A 21,606-nucleotide genomic window follows, 5' to 3' on the forward strand; every position below is an offset into this window, starting at 1 on the left:
CCCGGCCCTCCGCCCCCCCCCACACCCCCCCACCCCCCCCGGTTCCCCCCTCCCGGTCCCGCACGTCCCCGGGCCCCGCAAGGTCGGCGCGGATTAAGGTCACCGGTGCCGCCGCTGCCTGGGGGGGTGGCGGAGCCCTGGGAGATTTGGGGGGGGGGGGGATAAAGTGCGGGACCCCCCCCCCCCCCCGGCTCGGTCCCAAAGCGGAGGCACAGCCCCGGGCAGGGCAGGGCCAGCCCCGCCGCGCTGCTTTTGGGGCCGGGGTTTTGCGGCAGCGGAGCGGGGAAGCGGAGAGTCCCCGGCAATTCCCCGGCTGCGCGGGGAGAGGGGAGCCGGGCGGCACGGCCGGGCAACGCCGCCACTTGGCCCTGCGGCCCGAAACCGCAGCGCCGACCTGACCCCCCCCCGGGGCTGGCCGCCCACGGAGCCCAGGGCTCCCCGGGTCCTGGGCCAGCCCCGCGCATCCCTCCCCTGCCAGCGCCTGCCAGCCAAGAAGGGCGGCAGAGGCTCTGGCAGGCTCCTGCTGCAGGCCGGGGTGCCAGCGAGCAGCTGCAAGCACCCCACAAAGCGGGACCGAGCAGCGGCCCCCGCCCCACAGCCCAGTTTTGGCACCCCCTTGTCGTGATGGAGAGCCCTCGCCCCTCCGGCTGGCACCGTGACCCAGCCAGCACCCGCAGCTGGGCACCCGCAGCTCTCCTTCCTCCCACCCGCACCGAGCCCTCCACCGCTGCCCTCCCCGAGAGACCAGACCGGGAGCAAGCTGTGCTGGCTGGGGTTTTATGATTTATTAATCCGAACTTACAAAAAAAAAAAACAGAAGCGTTTTCACACCCCGTCAAGGTCAGGGTCCGGGGAGAGGAAAGAAAGAGGCAACGGGTTATAAAACGGGACCCCGGGGCAGGGAGGAGGCTGTGCTCTGCCCTCATTACGCAAGGCTGCGAGGGGAGGGAGGGAGGGGAAAGCAGACGGGATTTAAGACACGGTTGGCACAAGGCTGCAGATGATCAGCAAAATGGGCTGCTGGAAGGGGGGACGAGAAGCTGCCCAGGCCTGCGTGCAGCTGAGTGCCAGCAGAGCCGGCTGCTGCAGCGCAGCCCAGGAGCCCGCCCCGCCGTGCCCTCCGCGCAGGGAAGGCAGGTAAGGGGCTGCCGCTGCAGTTTAATTGCGGTGGGGCCGAAGCAGACGCCAAGGCAGGAGGTTTGAAAACCGAAACGGCTGCACCGGGCCCGCAGAGACGAGCTGGGAAGCACGGGGAAGGGGTCAGGACACAGCTGCCTGCAGGGAGCTGGTGCGCCTGGAGCCCGCAGGATGGAGCTCACCGCTGCCCTGCTGACCGCGGCGAGGCAGGTTCCCCAACGCCGAGCTCTGATGGTGCAGCAGCTCTGCCGGAGCCACGGCCGGCACACGTCAGCCCCCAGGCCGCCGGTTAGCGCTGCGCCAAGAGCTGCGGGTGCTGAGGAAGCGCACTATTTACAGCACAAGAACCACAGGCCCGCCGTCTCCTCCTCCCCCAGAGCCCCGGGAACCAAGCTGACGACGCGCAGGTTCATCGCAAGCGATCTACCCTCCTCTCGGGGTGAGCACCGCGGTGGCCCAGCTCCAGCCACGGCCTTCGTGCCAAAGGAAAGGAAGAGAAGCTCGGTGTGCCAGCCAGGCATCAGGATGTGCTCGCAGGGAAGCTGTCCCCGGGCTACCTGCAGCTGAGCAGCACCGCCAACAGGGGACAGAACAACAGGATCGGCTTTTACTCAGCTCACTCATCCAAAGAGACGTGTAAACAAGAAGTGACAAGGAACTGGAGGGACATGGGCACACCACACCCTGTGTCACACAGCGCTGGCATGGAGACTGAGCGAGCTGCAAGAGCGGGCACCCGCACTACCCCCTGCCAGTCGATGCAGGGACAGATGCCAGCCAGGCCTCCTGGAGAGACGGGGATCTTTACAGATAGGCTTTTTTTTATTGATTTTTTTTTTAAGCTGTAGTATCAGCATCTGCTGGTGTTGCGATCTCCAGAGGCATGCTGCATCGCTACAGAGCAGCCCTTTGGCCAGATGGAATGGTCCGACAAGCTGGCAGACCGAAAGCCGGCCGGCGTGCCCGGTTTGTTGCAGAAGAGGTCATCTGTTCCTGGTTCTTTGTAAACCTGAGCTGTTTCTTCCCCGGACCCCCACCTCCCCCGGCAGTCATTGCGGAGGAAGGGGGATGCCCCGCGGGTCAGTGACTTGACCCTCTTGCAGGTTCTTGACGAGCTGAGCCAGCCAGCGCTTGGTGGTGGTGTCATCCTTCAGGACCTGGGCGAAGGTGGTGTCCTTCAGTTGGTCAGGAAGGCACTGCCTGAGAGCTTCACGTGCCCTACATCAAGAGACAAGAAACGGGGCCCAACAAATAAACTCACAGGGGCAAGAGGGGAGCAAACCCCACCGGGGACACAATGCTCGTTTGCCTGGGGGGGGGGGTCTCCCTGGCAGGGCCAGCCAAGGAAACCACTGAGCAGCAGCACGTGGCGCCCTGCTGACCAGCGCGGCTCCCATCCCTCGCGTGAGATCCCGCTGAGCGAAGCCCTGCGTCCCGATACCCTCCGGCCGAGAGCAGCGCCGTGCCAGAAGAGGCAGACACAACAAACACATAGGCAGCAGCTTCGGGCGGCTGGTCAGCTGAGGAAGTACAAACTGATTTCACGCTGAATTTCATCGATTGACTTTTACTGCTAACAGCCCACACAATGCAGAAGAGTGAGAGCACAGCATAGCTTCCGACTCCGTCCTTCCCTCGCACCTAGTCCAAGCAACATTTGAGCTCAGCATTTCCAAGCGGGTGGGAGAAGCCCCTGCCCGAACTCCTTAAATGTTTACCTGGGGTTATCAGAAAGGCGAAGGTAACAGCGGACGACGTGTTTCAGCAGCCGTGCTGACGGCTCCTTGGAGAGCTGCAGGACCATCTTACCCTGTTTGACAGAGGCCAGTGTCACCAGTTAAAGTGTCTGCAAGGACAGCTTCACAGCCAGCAAAGCCTGGCAAAGACCATTACACCACTCTGCCTTCCCACCCAACGCAGCCCGTTACCTTTCAGCTCGATAGCCCTGCACGGAGCCCAGCACCTTGCTTGCTCACATACGTTCAAGCAGAGAGAGAGAGAGATGGCTTGGAAAGGGTTGCCCCAGCAGCCTGGGGAAAAGATTGCTTCATCTCTATTTGGTTTTACCTCCCCAGGACTGCTTACCGGTCCAACTCTGCTAGACTAAAGAAAACCTGGGGTTTCCCCCTAAAGGAGGCACAGCAGCACGTCCCACACATTTTGATAAGCTCCAACTGAATCACGATGTGATTCCACGGTGTGCTCCCAGCCTCTGCAACACTCCCCATTCTCACCGCACTGTCTGCATTTCGACACCCTCTTAAAATGTTGCCAATACCCTGGGAAGGACTGGGCTCACCCACACCGTGCAGTAAGATCCACACTCCTGCCTTACCGTGCAGCCGAGCTGTATTTTCTCTTTCTATTACAGCTCTCAGTAAGCTGTTACTGGGAAACAGAATCAGGGCAGCAATCCCTATCCTGGCCTTCGTTCCTCACAATATGTAGGACCTTGCACACGGCTGCAGCCTGAAAGCACCCAGCTTAGGAAACTGTATGGATGCCTTCAGGCACCTGCCCCGAGTCATGTTTGGGCATCGAGTAAGATCTGCTCAGAAAGATTTTTTTCCTCCGTGAAACTGTATTGGCTAGCACCGACCGTTTTCCCCATTAGCTAAATTCACCTGTATTTGGATATTTAGTCAGTCAGCAATTAGTGGGGCCACCTCATCTGCCCTTCTGCAAGCTTCCTGTTCTTAGCTATCCCCTGGATACCAAGATTTCTTCAAAATAAGGAACAACAGGTCAGAGAGCTCCTCAGACAGCTCCTGGACAGAAATTGCTAACTTGCTCTTTTAAAAGCCTCTAATACTTGCAGAACATCTCACGCACTCATCAGCGGACTAGGAAGCAAACCATCACCCTCGTGAGACAGGAGTACATTATCCTAATTTCTGAAATACAGAAATGTCTATGAACATTTTCATCTTTCTCCTAGTGCTGTGGAATATTAACGTGTCAGTGCTTCACCCAGTGGTGGGAATATACCACAACTAGAACTTCTTCCACAGCGTCACAGCTTAACCCACCCGCGTTCTTCCATGCCCATACCCTTCCCAGCCACAGATTCTTCCTTGGCCTCCTTCCCTCCCCTGCCCCAGGGTTTCTGTTTCTAACTGCTTCCTTTACTTTGCCCGAGCCAGATGTACTTCATCCAAAGCTGATCCCTTTCTTGACCACGAAAATCCTATCACATTGGTTATTTTGGACATTAGCTCACAAGCATTCATGTTTTGCTGTTCACGTGAGAGTTTGGAAAACGATTTCTTTACATTTGGGAAAACAGACGCATAAATATTCCCCATGAAAGCACCAACATTTGGGCACAGAACCAGGGCTGCAAAATGCTTAACTTAGTGCTGCATTTTCTTCTCCTGAGGCTGGCTCTTTAAAAAGCAAACACAAATACATAAAAGCAGAGTAATGGCTATTCCAGGGCAGACGTATTCCCCTTAGCGAGCTAAAAGAAGTGTCCAAGCTGGGCTATTACTCCTGGGATGAACAAAATACGGGTACCCAAACCTCTCCTACACAGGGGACAGCCAGGGAGCAGTAAAATCACTGCTGAAGAAGCTGGCTGCTAGAGAAAACATTTAACTTTTACAAGGAGAAGAAACAAATAATCTTACCAGTATCATGGCAACATGGGAAAACCGCTCGTAAGTCTGACAGATGTATGCCAGTCCTGTGTCATCCAGGAGGATTTTCTGAAGAATAAACGTAGCAACCTCGAGCAGGGAGAAATCAGAAAAGAGAGAATATAAACAACTTATCTACCCCCCAAAAGAAGAGCCTTTGTGCTGTGCTCTTTTCACGGCAGTTCTTTTTCTTTCAGCAGAGCTGAAAGGCCTTTCGGCAAATGCTGTACTTGATTTAAAGTTTAAAGCCAAAAGAAAATGCAGGACACTACACAATGGTTGGCATCTCTGGCTAAAGAAAAGAGGTGGATACAAAGCAGTGCACACAAGATGACTGGATGCAGGCTGAATGAGGTAGCAATTACTGCCAGGCTGCACGGGACAGCCTCAAGATTACGGCCACGCAGTAGGCCTGATGGGAATGGCCTGGTGCAGCGAACATCCCCATAACCACCCCATAACCACCACCACCAACGGCTGCACAACCTCTGCACTGTGTAGTTCCAGCATCTCTTCTCTCAGGCCAAAGAAAATTAATCCAGCTCAGCCCTGGAAGTTACTCTGCTGGGCTACAAAAACTACCAGACTCAGTATCTCTCAGCTCAGTTTGGTGGTGTTTTTGTTTTTGAGGATGGGTGGAGGTGAAACTCCACCCGGAGCTGCCCCAGCATTTACAACAGGAAACAAACCAACTCTGCAGGTTACTGACTGTCCGGTCATTTGGATATAATCAACAAAAAGTCGTAATTAAGAAAAAATGTAGATACCGTCTTAGAGAGTTCACTGCCAGACTCCATAATGCGTAAGCACAGGGGGATAATTTCTGTCGTCAATAAGAAATTTATCACTTCTTGCTCATCGGTTTTCACCAAGGCCCCTTGAAGTAAAACAAAAACCAAAATCAGTAAGTGGTACATTAAAAACAAAAACAAAACTTGCCTTTCAAAGGTGGCCTGTACTGTGTCCTGCCCAGGAATCACTGGGTCTGAAGGGCTGACAGAGCAACTGCCACCCTAAATATGCTGCAGCACACGGCTGGAGAAGAGCTCGTTCTGGTAACAAATGTAATGAAGCTGGGTTTGGGGGCTGTTTGTTTTTCAGAAAGGGGATACGTTCTTTGCTCTCCCCCCAGTGGTAATATAAACACAAGTGGCTGACAGCCCCTTGTGCATTTCTTCTTCCCAGAGGTTGATGACTTCAAGACCCTTTTACTTATAAAGTAACTGAGAAATGTTTGGGGCAGAAAAGAAGAAAAACAGCACTTGGGGATGACAGGGCAAATACACTGAAGCATCAGTCTCGCTGCTTACCGATCACTCCGAGGCTCGTGAGCCGCAGGTACTCAAATGGACGCGTCTTGCTAACTGTGTGCAAGAAGGGGTACAGGAAGAGAGGGATGTGAGCTGCCAAAAAAGCTGACCTGTAGGAACGGGAGAACACCCGTGAGAGACAAGGAAAACAAAGCAAGCACAAATCCTGTATTATCACACACAACCTCAGATTATTCCTGACAGACATCACTGCTGCTGCTCCTCAAAAGTGGGCAACAGTTTCACTCCCTGATGGGAAGGCGTGAAGTAAATCCTGTGCTGGGCCACTTTTCCCCAAGAGCCCACATACTGCCTTCTGACAACTTCGAAGAACACAGGCTGCAGGGAGAAACCTGGAGATCGCTCTGCTAGCCTGGAGAGTAGCTCTCTTGCACAATCACCCAACATTCTTCATCTGTCTTCGGTTTTCAGGCTTTAATTGTAAAAGCATGTGGTGTAAAACTACCCCATTTCTCTGGCTATTAGCTCATGAAGGGTTGTTGTTTAACGCTACTTTGCAGCAGCTGGAAAACAAATTCAGCTACCTACTGCGTTCTTCTCAGCAGGAACAGAAGCATGAGATCATGGCTCTCAGGATAGTTTTCTTCTGAGTACTAGCTACCGATTTTGGCTGAACCAACATCATCTTTTCCCTTGCTGACATGTGCTGGACAGAGACTGAGAAACCCTGAAGTCAGGCACTGGCCGGGGACCGCAGGCGTGGCTCCGATACTGCTCCCTTGCCACACACAGTCTCTGGGAAAGGCAGCCCTGCTCATTCCACTCTCTGGACAGCTGGTGTAAACAGCCATAAGCTCATTAAAACAGGGATCCTGCATACAACGCTCAGCACAAAGGCAGCCTTGTCTCTGGCTGAGCTCCCAAGGGCTGTCACAACCCAATATTTTGGGAATTTGCAGGATCTCAGGACGATTCACGGAATGCAATGCATTCAGGACCACCGTAAAGCTGTCATCCTGGTAATCCGTGCAAACAAGTGAAAGCAGCCAGCAGCTGCTTGTCTTCCAGCTCTGGCTCTTGGTAAAAGAACAGAAAGGAGCTTATGTGCTTCCGGAGTGAAACAGACTGGCCGAGCCGTCAGCACCAACATCCCGGCAAACTCACATACTTGGAGACACTCACCTCGTTTCAGGGTGAGATGCGACACACTGTAGCAGAGCTAAAGCATTGCAGACTCTGTTGGACTGATGGGCTGTCAAAGTCGGAGGGTTGATGGATGGATAGATATTTACAATTTCCTAAGAATTAACAGGTGAAGAAAAGTTAAGGGAGAAAAACCATCGAGATGCACAAAAGCATTTGCCCAGCAAGGAACGATGCTGTCAAGAGACGTTAGCCTGCTCTGACCAAGCATCACCCTGAAGTTACGTGGCAGCCCCCGTGCGACAAAGAGAAGGGCAGAGCTACGTCAGAGCCAATTTGACAAGGAGTCACAGGGACGTAGTCAAACTTTAATTTCAGTTAAAAAAAAAAAAGGGTTCATTTAATTTCCTGGCTCTTTGCGGATGTGGGGACTGCTTTGTTTTGAACTCCCAGAGCAAACAGGAATGTTGTTCCCATGCCCAGAGGCAGAGCACACCTGCTCTACTCATACCGTAGCTGCTGGTGCTCTTTTGAACCGAACGCAGGGGAAGCAGCTAAGGGGGAGAAATCCAGTTCAGAAATCCGCCTGCTTCCAACTACAGCTCCCTTATAATCTTCTTCAGCTGTTTCACAGCCACTCTGAAAACAGGCTGGCACTGCCTGTCCTGCATGATTTTCCTTCCTTCTTTGAAGGAGATGACTAGATTCACCACAGAGGTGGCCAGTCATCAGCTGTAGCTTGCCCAGAGCTCCGCTGAGCCACTCAGTTTATCAAGAAACACGGGTACTTTCCTTCCCAAGGCTCTCTGGAGTAGGGAGCAGCACTCCCACGCTGCCTTTCCTGTTGGCTCTCTTTAAGGGCAACCTTTTGACCAGGCAATGCTCAAGCTCATGAAAAGAAAAACCCCAAACCAACCAAGCAACCAACCAAAAAACAAAATAAATCACTACCAGAGATCTTTAATGTTGTGCTTCTGCTATGAGACCATATGAAAATAAGCAGAACATGATCAACAGCAAGCTCATGCAGACTCACCTGTTCCCCTTCCAACTATGTAAGCTCTCTCATCAGAGAGCCTGCAGTCTGTCCATCTACCACCTTGCGAGCGATGATCAGCGGACAACGCCTGAAATGGGCTTCCCACACCCCCTCACGTAGCTCCCTTCACCCCCCAATCCAGCAGCCACCACACACCCAGAAATGGCAGTGAGGGTCTCCATCGGTACGTCCCCAGATCTCCCCCACACAGATCGGACACGCCGCCAGCCCCACCCACCTGAAGGAGCGCTGCGATCGTGCCGAACGAGTGCCACAGCATGGGGGCCAGGTCGGGCACGGACTCGCGCTTCTTGCTCAGCTCCAGCAGCGCATTCTCCCTCGTCTCGGGGCTGGAGAGCTCATTGATCCACTGGTAGATCTTCTCGCGGTCTACCTGAGCCAGCGCTGTTGGCACGGGCTGGGAAGGAGATAAAGACACTTCAGTCAGGGTTATTTCATCCAAATCTCGCCCAAAACCATCCCACAACCTCACAGGTAAAGCAAAAAAGGGATCGAGGATCTCCTGATTGGGGCAGGCAGGGACTGCAGTAAGACGCTGTGGATACGGATGCCTTCCTTAGATTATTCTCATTACTTCACCTATCCTAAAGGCAACGTTTTACTTTCTGGCTGGACTCCTTAGGACAGCCTCGCTTAATCTGCTCGTCGGCTATTACCCCGTAACTTCATTCAGCACCGAGAGCCACTGCTGCCCGGCCGTGCCAGCAGAGCTCCAGGGAGGTCACGCATACTTCAGCCACCTATCCCGTGCTCCAGCTGCATTTATTGTGTGTGAACGTCATGCCTCAGATGCAAGCTTCCACAGCTTCACATAAAGTAACGCAGGTGCTACTTTTTTCTCTCCAAAAACATCCAGGACGTTGGAGCCTGACCATGGGACTGACACAAGGTACATTTGAAAAACATTCACGCAAATACAAGGAAAATTGTCACTGCTCCATCACCTGCATGATGCTGCAGGGCAGGCAAAAGCCCCAGGTAGCAACACTGGCTGCTGCAGACTTCTCAAATTCAGCCCAGGTCTCTTGGTTAGATGCATGGAGCTAAAAGGGAATTTTTCAAGGCTGGTTTTGTGCAAAGATTCCTACTCAAAATAAACCCAGAAAAGGGTAGACCTGTATTCGTGGCCGAGGCACATCTTCCACTACTCGGGAGAAACGCACTATTTCTTTTGCCTTTCCTGGGACATCAGGGAAAGAAGAGCATCGAGGCCAACAAGGTCTCAGGCCCAAAAACTTGGGGAGGGCTGGGAAGGAAAGGAAGGGAAACAAGGACTGTGGAACTGTAGCAGTTTCTGTGGGAAGGGCAAGGAGCGAGCCTCCCAGTGAATCTGCCCCGTGCCTCTGCTGGCCCAACGAGCACTCAAGGGGCTCAACGAACGCTTGGTGGGCTTCCTAGAGACAGTTCGGTGATTCAGACCAAAAACTCTGAGGCAAACCTAAGCTTTAGAACTCCCTGTGAACACTTCCAAAGAGCAGCTGAGAAGCTGCTCAAGCCTTCTGCTGCAGTGCTCCCTGCACTGCTCTGCCAGCCCGCACGCAACCCGCTCAGCGCCCCCTGCTCGGCAGCCCCGGCTGGCCACAGAGACAGGCTGCGTTCATTTATGGTTTTAAACCCCGACAAAAACTCTCCACGTGCTAACGGCAACAGGCGCGAGCACTGCTTGTACCACGCTGACAGCAACACCACTACAAGAAAGCCAAAGAATTTGGGAAACGAAAGCAAAAGTGAACTGCCTGTCAGAGCCGGGCTCCCAGGGCTGCTGGAGGGAGACACCTCCGGAGCTTTCTGTTTCTGTACAGGTTTCCCCGCTCAGCACATCCACATACTGTAGCCACAGTCATGTCCTACAGATTCCTCCTCAGCTGTGGGATTTATGTTGGGCTGAAGCTCTAATTTCTCTCTAACTCAGTCTGTACACAAGCTTATGCACTGTTATCAGTCCCTACATTTCAGGGCTCAAATACCTCATAACTGTTCCGCTTTCCTCCTGTCCCCTTTTTCTTATTATTTTTATATATATTCTTTTATATTATTCTTATCATCTTGTTATTGTGGCCTCACAATAACAACCCTCACAAGTTTACTGTGCTCTGACAGCTGGCACGGCAATTCCGGCTGCATCTCCTGTCCCACAGCTAGGACAGACACGGCGTACAAACAGAGCCCGTTTGTTTCTATTTGGGATGGTGGTGGGACAAGCAGCAGGGCAATGATGTTACAATCGCGTTATTTAAAGCTCCCATCTGTTTTTCTAGGCTCGCTGTGAAGTTTCAGTTCCTGCAATCTTAAATACAGCAACCCTTTAAAAGCACAATCATGTGGCCGTGATCCCCAGAGAACACTAAGCAGATTTTCCACACAATTAAGTTTTTTTTATGCCCGATATCTGTCTTAGCGAGAACCAGCTGCTGTTCACAGGCTCTACACTTGCTCCTCTCGTTGTAAGTTAAATTGAAAACTGTATTTTTCCTTGTTTTGTCGGTGTTTCCCATCTCCCCAGCCTAAAATTCTGGGGAACCCCGAGCTGCTAGAAGCGCTGACCACGGGAAGCAGAACGCTCACCGGCGGGGTCCTTTTTAAGCAGGTTTGGAGGGTCACCAGCTCAAAACCCAACACAGGAGCCCCGAACTTAGACAGCAACAGATTAACTGCTTCGGTGTGGACTCTCAATAGCATGCTGATGGTTATGACTACTTTAAAGATCCATTTATATCTCATTTAAGATTTAACTTTAAAGATCCATTTATATCTCATTTAAATATACACGCATACTTACATATAAAGTTCAAATATACATATATACTTACATATAAAGTTCAAATATACGCATATACTTACATAAAGAGATTTCTGTATACTTTAAAGACACGTTCACATTTTTAGCCTCTTGCTCAGCCTGCATCGCGTTGCGCTGCCTGCGGGCATGAAGCCTAACACCAGCTCTGCCCCGGCTGCCACGGCACGCAGCGCGACGCCCTTACCACAGCCTTATCACGACAGCTTTGTCACGACAGGCCCCGCAGCTGCTCCTGTTTTCCGCCTGTGCCCCCGCGGAGGCCGCGTCCCTTCCCGCAGCCCCCAGGCAGCTCCCCTCACCACACAGCCCCCTCACGGCAGGCCGCGGCGGGCGACGCTTCACCGCAGGCGGCGTGCCTCACGCGTAACTCCCGTAAACACGCGGACAGCGCCGGTTTCTACCTCAGAATTACGCTATTTCGCTAAAACCGCCTCAAAGCCCCCGCTCGCACGACACACGGAGGGCTAGCGGGAAGCCCCAGCGGCGCCCACCCCGCTCACCGCGGCGGTGGCCAGGCTGTGCATGGTGGAGCGGGGCCGTTCGGGGCCGTGCCGGTCCGGGCCGTGCCTCAGGCGCAGGCCGCCGCCGCCATGACGGAGGCAGCCCCTCGCCCGCCTGCCGCAAAGGGTGCTGGGAAGGGGGCGGGGCTACGAGGCAGGAGGGGCGGGGCCTCTCCGGCGCCTGCGCGCACGCGCACTCCCTCCGGCCCGCTGGGCGGGGGCGCGTGGCGCGCCGGGAAGGGCGCCGCCGCCCCTGCCGCCCCTGCTGCTGACGTCAGCGGGGCGCGCGCGCCTGCGTGCCGTGCGTCGCGCGGCGTCTCGCGCGGCCAGCCGGTTCCCGCCATCCGCCGCCGCCCCCCCCCCTCCCCCCGCGGACCCGCAGGTACCGGGGCTCGGCCCCGCCCCCGCCCCCGCTCCCCCCCTCCCCCCTCCCCTCCCGCTGCGGGCACCGGGCACCGGGCACCGGGCGGGGCCGGGCAGGGCGGGAGCCGGGACCCGCTGCCCTCCGGGGCTCCGTGTGCCTGCCCCGCCGCCGGCTGCCCCCTCCCGACACCGCCGCCGGTTGAGCTTCTTTATTTACTTGTGCTTTTTTACCGCTTTTTAATTCTTTTTTGATAATTTCTTATTGTTTTTTAATTATTTTTACTATTTTCGGTTGTTTTCTATTAGTTTTTATTTCGGTTTTCTATTATTTTCTATTATTTTCTCTTATTTTCCCTTATTTTCTCTTATTTTTCATTATTTTCTCTTATTTTCCATTATTACTTTCCATTGTTTTGCATTACTTCCCATTGCTTCCCATTATTTTTTATTTGAATCTTTTATTATTTCGATTTTTTATTATTATTTTTATTACTTTTTATTATTCTTATTACTTCCTACCACTTATTATTTATGTTATTCCCCCCCCCCCAGCCTTGCAGCCCAGCCCGGCCCCCCCCCCCCCCCCCCCCCCCCCGGTACGAGCCCCCCTCTCCCCGCAGGCGGCGGGGCCGCGGGCATGGCCCCGCTGAAGGTGCACGGGCCGGTGCGGATGCGCAGCATGCAGACGGGCATCACCAAGTGGAAGGAGGGCAGCTTCGAGATCGTGGAGAAGGACAACAAAGTCAGCCTGGTGGTGCACTACAACGTCGGCGGCATCCCAAAGACGTTTCAGGTACCGCTGGGGGCCGCGCTCCTGCTCTTGCTCCTCGCCGACCCCTTGGCGTAACCCCATCCCCGTACATTACGCGGGTGCGTTGCTGAAGGGTCTCCTGGGCTCAGCGGTGGGAACGCCGTTGAACGGTAGGAGCCAAAAAACAGAGGAAAAAATTACCAAAGCCGTGCCCCGTCCGCAAAACTCCGACGTTTTTTGGAATAACGTGCCCCCTCCGTTACCGGCAGGTCTTTAGCGTGGCTGCAGAGCCTGGAGCTGCAGCTCCGTCAGAGCCCCAACATCCACCTCTACACGTGAGTTTCCCCACTGAGGGGAAGCGGCGTTACCCTCCCTGCAGCCTTTCACACAAGTCGTGCCTTGCAGTGCGGTGCTGCGGCTCTGCCCGCGTTTTACACACGCCCGGCAGCGTGCTTTCCTCGCAGGAAGGCTGTTGCAGAGCGCTCTTGAGAATGCTCTCCCAGTATTCAGCCCAAATCGCTTTTCTTTTTTCCGTCCTACGGTAACTTTCAGGCTGGCCTTCCTAGGACTTTTTCACACAAAACGCCCCAAACGCAAAGAGCGCGAAGGAAGATTTTTCTGTGAGAAATTTCCGACTGCAATTGAAATGATTGTAATTACTGTATCGCTTAGCAGCGTTGTGACAGCCGATGTGAACGTTGGCTGCTTCTTTTTCACACCGCGGTTGTTTGCCCGCTGTGGTGTCCGCCAGGCCTTTCCCTGAGCCGTTTGTTCCTGCCCGCTGACTTGGCGGACAGAAAGTTCACTTCGGGTTTGAGAGACGAGGTTTTGCTGCCTTAGCGCGCCGAAAAGCCTCGGGAATCAGCCTGAAAGCCCGCGTTGCCTTGGAGTCGGGGTGTGAGTAAGTGGTTAGCTTCGGACACCTCCCGCTGCTGTTAGCGTGGGCTTGAAAACCCGAAGAGTTGTCGGCGTTGGAGCGTGTCCGCGCTGAGAGCAGCGGGCCTGGATTTTCCCCTCTTACCTTCCCTGGGCGCTCCTCGCCGCTGGAGCTCGAGGCCTGGAAGTGCGGGGACGGCTCACGGTGGCCTCGAGGGGCAGGTTTTGCTCCCTGCCCCTCGCATCCGTGGGCTCTGGCACTCGTGGGATGATCTCCGTGGGCTCGGAGGAGGGTTGCTGCTTGAACTGGCTCCTGGAGGGGACCGACCGCGAGGCCTGGCGGAGAGGGCGGCGAGGAGGAGGAAGCGAGCACCTGCAGGCCCACCGCCTCTGCTTGGACGGCGGGTGTTTTCCAGCTGGATCTGCTCCCCGGTGCCGGTCACCTCCAGGCAGCACGGACAGCGGCACGAGAGCCTTAGCGGGAGCCAGCAGCAGGCAGGGAGAGCAGGCAGCCCCTTGCGTTGCGTGCGTGTGTCGCTTGCGCGGCTGGCCCCCGGCTGTCACAGCGCCCTGTGTGACAAATACCTGGTCATTTCGCTTCAGAAGTAGCGTTTTCCTGGCCAGTTGCTGTGGGACAGCAACTCTTCTGTAATATTTGGGTAGATCCTGGGTTATATTTCTTTCTACGGTGCCTAGTGCGTCGTCAGATTTCTTACGTAAGGTAACATTTCTTTACTGATGTTTCAAAGTTGTGACGAAGTTGTGCTAGACACCACCTGCGTCCTGCAAGGGACGTTTCTTTTGCCCCCACCCCTCAAGACGCTGTAGCGCCGAGTGGATCAGGACAGGTGCACTGAGAGCAAGTTTGGAGCCCTCTCACGTTAGCATTGAGAATTGAAATGTGTTCGTTTGTGCTGAAGGTGCTGAAGTGTCTGCATGCCTTTCGCACCGATCTCGGTGTTTTAAGAGAAGATGGAGAACTCGGAGCCCACTTTTCAGTTCCTCGATTTTTTTTTGAGGACATTTTTCGTTTTTATTAAAGAAAAAAAAAAAAAGAAGGATTGAGCACAAACTGTTACAGAAATGTAGTTTCCCAGCAAAGCATGCACTTAGCTTCTGATCGAGGTGGTTTTCCAGCCTCTCATAGACTGCTGTTATGTCTAGATCGTCTTTCAAAGAAGCTAAAGGTCTGTAGGAAAAAAAAAAAAGAAGAAATCTTACTGATGCATATGATGTGCAGGAATCATTTAAAAAAAAAACAAACTTGCGTATAATTTGAAGGAGATGAAACAGCTTATAGAGCACCGTGTAGTGAAATTTTGGTGTTACGTTATAATTACTGTTGGTGTCTATTAAATCTACAGCATCGTTTAGATCAGTAGTGTGGTAATACGCAGGTCAGGCCAAATTAGGAGAAGACTCCAATCTGATGGGCAGGCTTTTACTCCGCGCGGTGCCTAATGACCTTGGCTGTGGTTTCCAGTCTTGCAGTATGGCAGTACCCTGGCGTGGAGGTCCTTGTGTAGCTAGTGCCTGATCCTTAGGCAAAGCTAAAGAAGAGGCAGCAAAGTGAGTAAGTGAGTAAAAAAGTGTCGAGGAAATTGGAAATGGGAATATACTCACAAACAAAGTGTCAAACTTCCACAAACCCTGCAGATGAGAGATACTCTTCTGCTCCCTCTGCTTTAAGAGTCCTCAACCCGTGTGGCTGGCAGAGCCTTTACTGAACGGCTGCTTCGTGTAGGTGACTTAGCAGGAAGCCGCAATTATGTAATTGCGTAATAAAGTAGCAGAGGCATTATTAGGGAGCACAAGCTCTTATTAAAATTATTCTTGTGCTTGACCATAACCCTGAAACTTCAGACACCATTTAATTGTTATAATGTTGTATTTAGGCTAAGCATGTTTCTTAATGACCTACTACCTAGCAAAATTTTTTAAGCTGTGTCAAGCCTGTCTTCCCTGGGAGAGAATTACCGAGTGAGTGGAAGTTTGTACGTAACATTTAAATCTCAAATCTTTTAAGCTTTCCCCATCTTAAAATTTACGTTTCAAACTTGATGTAGAAGTTTCAGACAGCTGAACGGGGACGGTATGAAGTTCTTTATTCCCCGAGTTCAGAAATGTCACTCGGCAGCAAAGCAAGTTTCAGAAAGCTTACCCGGGAATGCAGGGACTGTCGAGCGGTAGTGACACCGTCCTTTCAGTTGTGTCAGCTTCCAGCATCGCTGATTGCATTAACGCCACGAGGCTTAATGTTTGCTCAGAGCGGAGCTGGGGGAAGTATTTCTGTGTAAGTGCCTCTTACCCTCTCCATTTGAAGTGTTTTGTTTGAATTTGTAAGTATTTTGGCCTTTTTAAAGTGGATTTATGTTTATAGTCACGTCTTTGTTTTCAGCTAAGCCATAACATTAAAACTGTGACCTTACGACCAAATGGTAGAAAACTGTGCTGCCTGATGCTAACACTAAAGGATACCAGCTTCCTGACGATTGATAAGGTACCGTTTAAAGACGCGAATGAAATGCGGATGTATTTGGATGCGGTCCTTCAAGACAGGGTTCACACTGGTAAGTGCGACTGTTGTAAATCATGTTAATAACAGCTTAGAGGCGGGTCAGCGCTGTGTTTTCTTTTTTCACCTTTAGCCACTTTGTCCTCCTTGTGTGGCTTTCTGTGCATGTTATATTTATGTAAACTCTTCTTGCTGTCCTTAAACCCCAGTTTTTGTTATGTACTTTTCTCATAATGTGCCTTTGTCGGGCTGAACAATAAGAGATAAAACGTGCGGGAGTTGTTTCTGTTGTAAGCCTGTTGATATTTGGAAAACCTTGTCTGTTTATCACACCTGCATAGTCTCTTTTCTTTTTATTTTTCATCTTAGATTGTTGTTTGTTTGTTTTTTTTTTTTTAAGGATAGGAATTTTACTGCTCACTAAGTAAATGACCAATGTAAGGGATATCCGTAAACACTTGCTTATGTCTGTGCACTCAGAATATTGTACTGTCTGTTGGCAAGAAATCTATTGTGTCTCTTCCAAAATCAACTGTAAAATAACATCTTATGTAGGAATGCCGATCAGTTAAATGACCATCAAACCAAACGTTGTGTACTTTTCCTGTCAGCTGGGAAAGCCTCTCAGGGATCTGGCAGCTTTGGAGGTGTGCTGGGCAGCAGGACCACACAGAAGGAAGCTAACAGGCAATTCTCTTATATAGAGAATCAGGTTTGTTAAACTTTGCGTTTTTCCTCTTCTCTAATTTTATTTCATTCATTTCCTCCTCTCTTATTGCACGTTGTAAAAGCGCTATAAATACTTGTCTTGCATCCAAAGTCTTTGTAATCCGGAGGGCTTGTACTAGGCATGCACGGGATGGTTGGCAGCGGTGCGTCCTGCTCGTGAGGAGACTCGTCCTCTGTACGCGTTCAGAAGTTCAGCATCTGCCTGCAAAAGACCGAGTTTGTTCTTTGTGCTGAGCTTTCAGTCAGGCAAAAAGCAACACCTTAAATACACAGCAGCTGAACATGTTGTGATCAGCAGAGGTCTTAATGACTTTAGTAGACTTGAGCCACACGTATATATTGAAAAGCTGATGGTCGCATTTTTGTGTCAGAGTAGAGTTAATGAATTGGTGCCATTGTGCTCATTTTTGTGTGTGGATTTTGCAGGCTTTTACCTGGAAGTGGTTTTCCTTCAGAAGGCTTTTGTTCTTCCTTTTCTGCCTCCGTAAGACAGATTTCATGGTGTATCTCCCAGCTTTAATTTACATTGTTATCTCTATGAATATATTTTTATTACAACCCTGAGGGCAAGTATTTTTGACATTGTCCCAAAACAAATTTTACATGTTGCTTAGAGGCAATCTCGCAGTAAAAACTCGAAAGCTGTGTATACAGTGGTAAGATTAGACATGTTTAGTTTTCAAGTCTAAAATTGACCAACATTCCTTAGTCAACCAGCTATTAGCTCTTTTCATTGCATTGGCCCTAGGCTGTCAGGGCACAGTTCTAATTGTGTGGTTTTTAATATGGCTTTTTTTTTTTTTTCCTTTAATACCACCCAGAATTGATCTGAGGGTGGTTAGGAGTTGCGCCTTGGGTGATTAAACCTGAAAGCACGTAAAGGGGATTTTAAATACAAAAGTCTGACTGATTTAACATTGGAAGATGAAAAGGGAAATTGGTTGCCGCGACAGAGTTTCGAGCTTACGACTTGTATTGATACAGTAAAAAGTTTGCATACCTCTAGTTAGTGTTGAACTCTTATTCTATTACAAGTAACGTTTTTCTGTTTTTGGGTATTACGCTGTGGCAACTCCAGCAGTGGTGTAAATGCTAGTTTAGACCCCAGGTGGTTGTGTTTTTCACTGTTTTGATCATCTCCCTGCCCCCTTCCACTTGGGTTTTGCAGCCTCCCCCCAAACGAGTGACCGTGGAAAGTAAGGATGAAAATCCGTTCCGCAAGGTGCTGGGTACCCCAGCCAGGGCGCCCGTTAAGAACTCTGCTGGAACTGGAACACCTAGCAACAGGGTGAATGTTGCAGCGTCTCCTGCCTCATCCACCCCACACAGAACAGGCTTGCTGGAGAATCGGTAAGAGTGTTATCCTGTTACAAAAGTGAAAGTTGTGGAAGAGAAGGGAAAAACGCGTAGAAAGCGTTAAGAAGTTTTCTGCAGTTGGAAGAGGCCTGTTTACTAGCGTTTCTGAAAGAATGACCACTGCAAAAATTTTCTGTCATTAGCGAAAAGAGGAAAAGAGCACAACCTCCTGGTTCAGAAATGAGTGAAGATTATCCCAAAGAGAATGATTCTTCAACGTAAGTAACTGTTGTTTCCAGTTTCTGATATAAACTCTGTTGGTTTGTAAAGGTAGTTTTTTCTGAAAAGAGTGCCTGGCTGTTTTCTGTCATGGCAATGTTACAGGCCAGCCACTAGTCAACTTCTGAACACCCTGAATGCTAGAAATGGGGTTTGCATTCAGGGTTAACGAGGGAAATGCAATCTGATATAACGGTTGATTTACAGGAGGATGGCACATGCAAAGTTTGTGTCACCTTCCCTCTATCAGCTTAATCTGGGTTGTCCCACATGCTGTACACACATAGCAATAGGTAGCGTCTTTCTTGCACTTGTTTTGTTTTTTCAAGACAAAATTCACAAAGGGAAATAGTTGTTTGTAAAATGATGTCTGTGTGCACATCTACATTTAATCATAAGTTAGAAGTCTTGTGTAAATGAATGGATTGAACTTATTTGTGAGCAAAGCTTACCTGTTCCGTAGTCAAGTATTAAAGGTGGTAGGACATAAATGCTTTAAAATAAGTTGTAAATTGTCAGCCAGGAGTATCCTGCATTTTCTCTGAGTTCTGACTTTGACTCTTGTATATCTGCAGGAATAATAAAGCCTTGAGTGATCCAGCATGGAAGTACTTAAACAGTAGCAGAGAGAAACAGTTGAATCTGAAGCAAGCAGAGGAAAATAGGACATCAGGTAAAAAAAATAAAAGTAAAGCCGGAGGATAACTATTTTTTCCTCTGTTGCTAGTAGCTCAGAAAGTTGCTGCAGACGTTGTTTTCCTAATCTGCTGTTCTTGTGCCACTAACTTTCTTGCTTCCTACAGAGCCATATCTGAGATGCTAACATCTTGCCTTTGTTTTCAAAGCCTATCCTGGCTTATCTGTCACTGTTGATTAGCGTGACCCTGAACCCTGTACTTGGCTGCCGAGGCCAGCTAGTGTGTTTGCTTATCAACAAGCAGCCTCACGCTTTCTTCCAAGTCGCCCTTCCTCTTGGGAGGGGATTCCTATGAACATCTATCTAATGATTCCTCTCACTCTCTCTCCTCTCACTCTCTTTCTTGTTTGTCTTTAAAGCTCTTCCTTGCTATTAATGCCCACACAAATTGTAGGATTTTTTTTTGTACTGAAAATGCATACTGTTTGCTTTTACCTCCCTACCTCTTCCCCAGAATTTAGAGGGGGATCTCTATAGGGCCAGGATTTTTCTTCTGTTTGTACCAGAATTCAGTTGGATGCTGATGTGTGACAAGGGCTTATAGGCAATATAGTAATATGGACAGAATGTACATAAGCTGGTAATGATCACAGCTCTTTGATTTTACTTCTTAGTACTGAGTCTCTTTCCCCATAAAGAGGAATGTATTGAAGGTTTTGCTTTCATGGAGAACATTGCTGAATGCATTTTTTTTTTTTTCTTTTTACTGCAGCTCTGATGGCACAAATATATTGCTAGAGGAGGAGCAAATAGTGTCAATGTTTATCTCTGAATGAAAATTTGGTTTGCTCTTTAAAGTCAAAGTCAGGCTCTGTCAGTGTATACCTGCAAGTTCAAGTAGTGGTATTGAGAACCTCCTTTCCTTTATATGGCTGCATTTTTGAACGTTGCACAGCTTCAACCATTCCAAGCTTAGGTAGAAGTAAATGTTCATTTATTATCCAACCTAAAATATGCTGTGATTCACCTCAATATATGTTTGTTTTTTTTTTTTTGACTCTTGAGAGCATGTTTTTTATGCAGTACTATCCGAGGCATTAGAATCTCAGAATCTGACACGATGATTTTAAGAACGATGAAACAATCGTATCTTGCACCAAGTGTATAATAATTTACTGTGGCTTTTGAAGTGGGAAGAGAAGCTGTTTTCAATTCTGCATATTTACTTTGAATTTTGAGAGAACTGTATAGGGAATTATTAGTGAGGTTTCTGTTTTGCGTATCTTCTATATTTGAACAAAAGGTGGTAATTGTTATCTTTCAAATAGTTAAGGCCTTTTAAAAGTTAGTAACTGATGATAGTTAATTATTTTAAAGTGTTATATGTTACAATTGGGTATGATAGGGATTATGGTGTTAAACTCAATTTAAACTCCAGGGTGTCTTTACGTACATATTATTAATATTTGCATTAGTACTTCTAAGTAGGTGCATTTGTACTATCTCAAACAAATCTTGAAGATAGTATTTGAAGATTTAGAAACCTTTTTATTAAATGCTTTTAAACCATTTGTGTATTGCATAAATAGCTGAGTTACCTGGAACAAAGTGACCTACCTCTCTGTTTTTGTTTTTTAAGGCGTTTTACCACTGCAGTCATCGTCCTTTTACGGTAGTAGGTCCTCGCCAAAAGAGTACTCTACTGGCAGTTCCACCCTGGACAGGTAGGACTGATTCACTGGTGTGAACTGTAAATGACAGTCCTTTCCCAGGAATTAGGTTCTTCAGTTTCCTGTGCATTCATCACACGCTGTAAGGCTTTTATGCATAAAATGTTGTAGCTTAAAATCCAAGCATTCAGTGCAGCTACAATTGCTCTGACACCTACAAACTCCAGTACTGCTTGCAGTAGATGGATTTTCTAAATTCATTCGAGTTGATTATAGTCATTGTGAATGACTGATGTAGATGATAGCTAAACTCTAGTTGGTTCAAATGACATACAGGCTCTGGAACTTGAGACTGAATCTTTGCTTCTTATCTCCCGAGTAGATAAATGGCATGAAACTATTTTAACAGTATTTTAGTAATACTGAATCCCTCTGAGGCTGGGATTCTTCTGTGGTAGATGCTGTGTAATCAGACTGTCAGCCTCTGCCCTAGGCAGGTAAGATCCAAGATCAAGGAAGAAAAGCAGCATTATCCACTCTTTACACGTGAGGGGCTGAGGGCCAGAGTGATTAGGTTACAAGACCATGAGGCTGAAAATGAAGACTTTAGCCTAGATGTGAATTTTAAGCATATCTTATGACTTAGGATCTCATGCTACACTGTCATTCTTCCTCTCCTTCACACAGCATGGAGAATTGGCAGAATGTCGTAAAAACAAAAGACCTGGTTATACACCTGTAGATGTAAAGAAATCTAACCAAAGAAAGTATTTTAAGTGTTCTAGACAGAAGTTTGCCTTTTCATACCACTTCGGCTTTATGATACATGCCACTTCTCTCGTGTGATTTTAGCAGTCCTTGTCATCTGTAGTGATACGGTTTCAGTGTCATGAACTATTGCTATTTAAGGCAGAGCATCAGAAATCTTACACTTCTTATTC

General features: G+C 49.6%; 2 protein-coding genes across 7 annotated transcripts in view; one reads left to right on the forward strand and one right to left on the reverse strand.

Moving 5' to 3' along the window:
• Nucleotides 1-763: 763 nt before the first annotated feature.
• CNOT9 (CCR4-NOT transcription complex subunit 9) lies at nucleotides 764-11,709 on the reverse strand. Of its 5 annotated transcripts, none has more exons than XM_083840549.1 (8): nucleotides 11,550-11,709; nucleotides 8,467-8,646; nucleotides 7,229-7,344; nucleotides 6,086-6,195; nucleotides 5,543-5,652; nucleotides 4,767-4,865; nucleotides 2,856-2,947; nucleotides 764-2,355 (listed from the first exon to the last, which is right to left on the reverse strand). In XM_083840549.1, the coding sequence occupies exons 1-8, from the start codon at nucleotides 11,571-11,573 to the stop codon at nucleotides 2,187-2,189; spliced, it is 900 nt and encodes a 299-aa protein (XP_083696675.1). In that variant the 5' UTR covers nucleotides 11,574-11,709; the 3' UTR covers nucleotides 764-2,186. The 5 variants fall into 5 exon arrangements, with proteins under 5 accessions (XP_083696675.1, XP_083696674.1, XP_083696678.1 ...); XM_083840548.1 differs by having other exon boundaries at nucleotides 764-2,361; XM_083840552.1 differs by having other exon boundaries at nucleotides 11,451-11,660.
• A 63-nt stretch (nucleotides 11,710-11,772) lies between these two features.
• Nucleotides 11,773-21,606, forward strand: part of USP37 (ubiquitin specific peptidase 37) — a 35,449-nt gene continuing 25,615 nt past the window's right edge. Inside the window, exons 1-8 of one of the 2 annotated variants that reach the window (XM_083840545.1) lie at nucleotides 11,773-11,931; nucleotides 12,533-12,705; nucleotides 15,938-16,109; nucleotides 16,666-16,766; nucleotides 17,952-18,133; nucleotides 18,283-18,357; nucleotides 18,934-19,031; nucleotides 20,635-20,719. In XM_083840545.1, the coding sequence (XP_083696671.1) occupies nucleotides 12,550-12,705; nucleotides 15,938-16,109; nucleotides 16,666-16,766; nucleotides 17,952-18,133; nucleotides 18,283-18,357; nucleotides 18,934-19,031; nucleotides 20,635-20,719 (869 nt within the window). In that variant the 5' untranslated portion in view covers nucleotides 11,773-11,931; nucleotides 12,533-12,549. The remainder of the gene's footprint in view (nucleotides 11,932-12,532; nucleotides 12,706-15,937; nucleotides 16,110-16,665; nucleotides 16,767-17,951; nucleotides 18,134-18,282; nucleotides 18,358-18,933; nucleotides 19,032-20,634; nucleotides 20,720-21,606) is intronic. The other variant, XM_083840544.1, reaches the window with a different exon arrangement.

This window comes from Anser anser (genome assembly GCF_964211835.1).
Source record: "Anser anser genome assembly, chromosome: 6".
NCBI lineage: Eukaryota > Metazoa > Chordata > Aves > Anseriformes > Anatidae > Anser > Anser anser.